We start from the raw sequence: 3,172 nt of genomic DNA, 5'->3' as shown, positions 1-3,172 counted from the left end.
AAAGAAATTAAGGTTTTTGAGGAAAACATTCCAGGATTTTTCTCCATATAGTGGACTTCAATGGGACCCAATGGGTTGAAGGTCCAAAATGCAGCTTCAAAGGGCTCTACATGATCCCAGCCGAGGAATAAGGGTCTTATCTAGTGAAATGATTGGTCATTTTCCTAAAAAAAAAAATATATATATATATATTTTTTTAACCACAAATGCTTGTCTTGCACTAGCTCAAATTCATGCATTATGTAGTCTCGTTGGAAAGGTCATGCATGACGTAGGCGGAAGTACCGACCCAGTGTTTACAAAGCAAACGTGCAAAGAAAGTCAAACGCCCTTTACAAAAAAAGGTAAAACAACGGTGTCGGCCAATTTCGAGGTTGGAGGAGAAAATGAGATGAAGTTTTTCGTGCTTCCCTACCTTTTTGAACTGAAGTACTCAGGCAAAGAACTAACCATTTGTGACCTTTCCAACGTTATTATGTAATGCGTGAAGTCACGCATGTGCATTGCAGAGCTAGTGTAAAACGAGCATTTGTTAAACAGTATGTAAATAATTTTTTTTTTTAGAAAATGACCGATAGTTTCACTAGATATGACCTTTATTCCTGAGGTGGGATCGTGTAGAGCCCTTTGAAGCTGCATTGAAACTGCAATTTGGACCCTCAACCCATTGGCTCCCATTGAAGTCCAGTATATGGAGAAAAATCCTGGAATGTTTTCTTCAAAAACAGACAGTTATCTGTTTGTTCTCTCTTTTTCTCTGACGCATTATCTGTGTGTCTGTAGTCTCAGCTGCAGGAGCGCACGTCTCAGAGTATTGAGGCTGAACAGGAGCAGCAGGAGGAGACCAGGAAACTGAGACAGCAGCTGGAGGAGTCCAGGCGTGAGAACTCCAGACTGGGTGTAGAGCGGGATGAGCTGGCTCGTAATCTTAAAGAGAAGGAGAAGGACAGAGACGCTGTCCGCAAGGAGTACACACAGCTCGAGGACCAAAAGAGGCTGCAGGAGAGAGCACTAGACAAACTCAATAAAGAGGTATGTGTTCATTGACACAAATTTGAATCCGCCATGCATCATTTTACTTTCTGTCTGTCCTTATCTCTCTCTTGCTTCCTCACACCCCTTTTCCTCTGTTTCTCCATGTCAGATGGAGCGCTTGTCTGCAGCATCCCGTGAGGAGGTGCGGCTCCTGCAGGCTCAGCTGGACGAACAGAAAGAGAAGTGGAGGAAAGAGCAGCAGGACTTACATAAAAACACCAAAGAGAAGCTTAGTGAGCTGGAGAGAGCACAGAGCACCATTCATTCCCTACAGGAAGAGGTGCAACGCTGGCCTCATAAAAATCCAAACATTTTTAATCCGTCTTCAATTTGTGGTCATTCAATTTTGCTTGTTTTTAGTTGGCCCGTCAAAAGAAAGAGCTGTTCTCAAGTTATGAGGATCGAGACAATGCTTTATTAGATAAAGAGATGCTCACCAACCGCCTCAAACATATGGAGAGTGAGATCGAGACACAGCGTACCACACAAAACGACCGCTCGCGAGAGATCCGCAGCTTGGAGGTGTGTTTCACCTTCACATCTGGTGTTTTAGTGAAATGGTGTAATGGAGATAGTGATGATGTGGTAACACTCTGTCTTCACTCTATGTCTCCACCTGCAGGACAAAATCAAGCACCTGGAGCTTGAGTTAGACGAGGAAAAGAACAATGCAGAGATGCTGACAGAAAGAATCACCAGGAGTCGAGATCAGGTACGCTGCCATTCAAAAGTTTGGGGTTGGTAAGATTTTTTTAATTATTAATTAAAATATGTCACTTATTCCTGTGATGGCAAAGCTGAATTTTCAGCAGTTATTACTCCAGTCTTCAGTGTCACATGATCCTTCAATAATTATTCTAATATGCTGATTTAGTGCCCAAGAAACATTTCTTCTCATTATTAATATAAATGTTAAAAGCAGACGTGCTGCTTGTTTTGTTTTTTTTGTTTGTTTTTTTAAATGTTTGACTATTTTCAAGTTTTTTTTTTTTTTTTTTGAGGAATACAACGTTCACAAGAATGGTATTTATTTGAAGTCCTGTAAAAATTTCTTTACTGTCACTTTTGGTCAATTGAATGCTGAATAAAAATAGTCTTTAAAAAAATATCAGTCAATATTAATCAATATCAAAAAAATATTAATCAATAAAACTGCAGATTAGGGAACACTATTCACTATTAACATATTGGCTGTTCATTAGTACTTATAAAGCACATATCAATGCCTTATTCTGCATGACCACATTTTAGATCCCCTACATCCCAATACTTAAAGATAACTGCTACAAAAACTGCCTTACTTACTATCAATAAGCAGCAAATTAGGAGTTTATTGAGGGAAAACTCTTAGTTAATAGTGAAAATGTGTTCCCTGATCTAAAGTGTTACCAAAAAAATCTTACTTACCTCAAACTTCTGAAAAGTAGTGTATACACAGCTGTAATGCTGTCTTTGTTTACTAAATGCAATTAAATAAAATATTAATAATAAAATAAGAATAAAGATACAGAAAGAAATATGAAAATATATGTACCATAATATGGCTAGCTGGTATAGTAGCAAAGGGCTTAAATTATATATAATTCTATACATATTTATTAACTAATTTTTGGCGAGATGTTAAATGTTGACAAGAATTATCATTTAGGGCTGTAATGGTAATATTTGAATATTGCCAAATAATGTTATTATATTTTTGTAATGTAGTGACCATAATTCTAATAATCAAAATGTGGTGGTAATTCTAGATTGAACAGCTGCGTGCAGAGCTCATGCAAGAACGATCCTCCAAACAAGACCTGGAGCTGGACAAAAACGCTCTGGAGAGACAGGTATGCCACATGACTATTGAACAGTACGACAGATCTATAGTCCTAGTGTATGCTGCATTCATCTTTGCCTGAGTTTCTGTGATAACAAAAATGATAAAAGTGTTTCTTTTTTTACTGCACAATATATTCCTTCAGATTGGCCACCAGGTTTCATCTGATCTGCATCTCTTTCAGATAAAGGATTATAAATCTCGTGTAGCTGAGATGGAGGGCCAGTCACGTTCCTCTACTGGTGTGTCTCAGCTGGAGAGCAAAATCCAGGATGTCGAGGAACGGCTGCGTGCAGAGGAGAGGTAAATAAAAAA

At 38.4% G+C, this 3,172-nt stretch overlaps 1 protein-coding gene across 2 annotated transcripts in view; it reads left to right on the top strand.

Moving 5' to 3' along the window:
• Nucleotides 1-3,172, top strand: part of LOC107714679 (cingulin-like) — a 30,615-nt gene that overhangs the window by 22,778 nt on the left and 4,665 nt on the right. For both annotated transcript variants that reach the window (XM_016520612.1, XM_016520610.1), the window contains exons 13-18: nucleotides 784-1,032; nucleotides 1,145-1,315; nucleotides 1,396-1,557; nucleotides 1,658-1,747; nucleotides 2,784-2,867; nucleotides 3,042-3,160. In XM_016520612.1, coding sequence (XP_016376098.1) covers nucleotides 784-1,032; nucleotides 1,145-1,315; nucleotides 1,396-1,557; nucleotides 1,658-1,747; nucleotides 2,784-2,867; nucleotides 3,042-3,160 — 875 coding nt within the window. The remainder of the gene's footprint in view (nucleotides 1-783; nucleotides 1,033-1,144; nucleotides 1,316-1,395; nucleotides 1,558-1,657; nucleotides 1,748-2,783; nucleotides 2,868-3,041; nucleotides 3,161-3,172) is intronic.

This window comes from Sinocyclocheilus rhinocerous, unplaced genomic scaffold, assembly GCF_001515625.1.
Source record: "Sinocyclocheilus rhinocerous isolate Xijiao unplaced genomic scaffold, SAMN03320098_v1.1 scaffold2194, whole genome shotgun sequence".
Taxonomy (NCBI): Eukaryota; Metazoa; Chordata; class Actinopteri; order Cypriniformes; family Cyprinidae; genus Sinocyclocheilus; species Sinocyclocheilus rhinocerous.
This window is presented reverse-complemented; position numbering and strand designations above follow the sequence as displayed.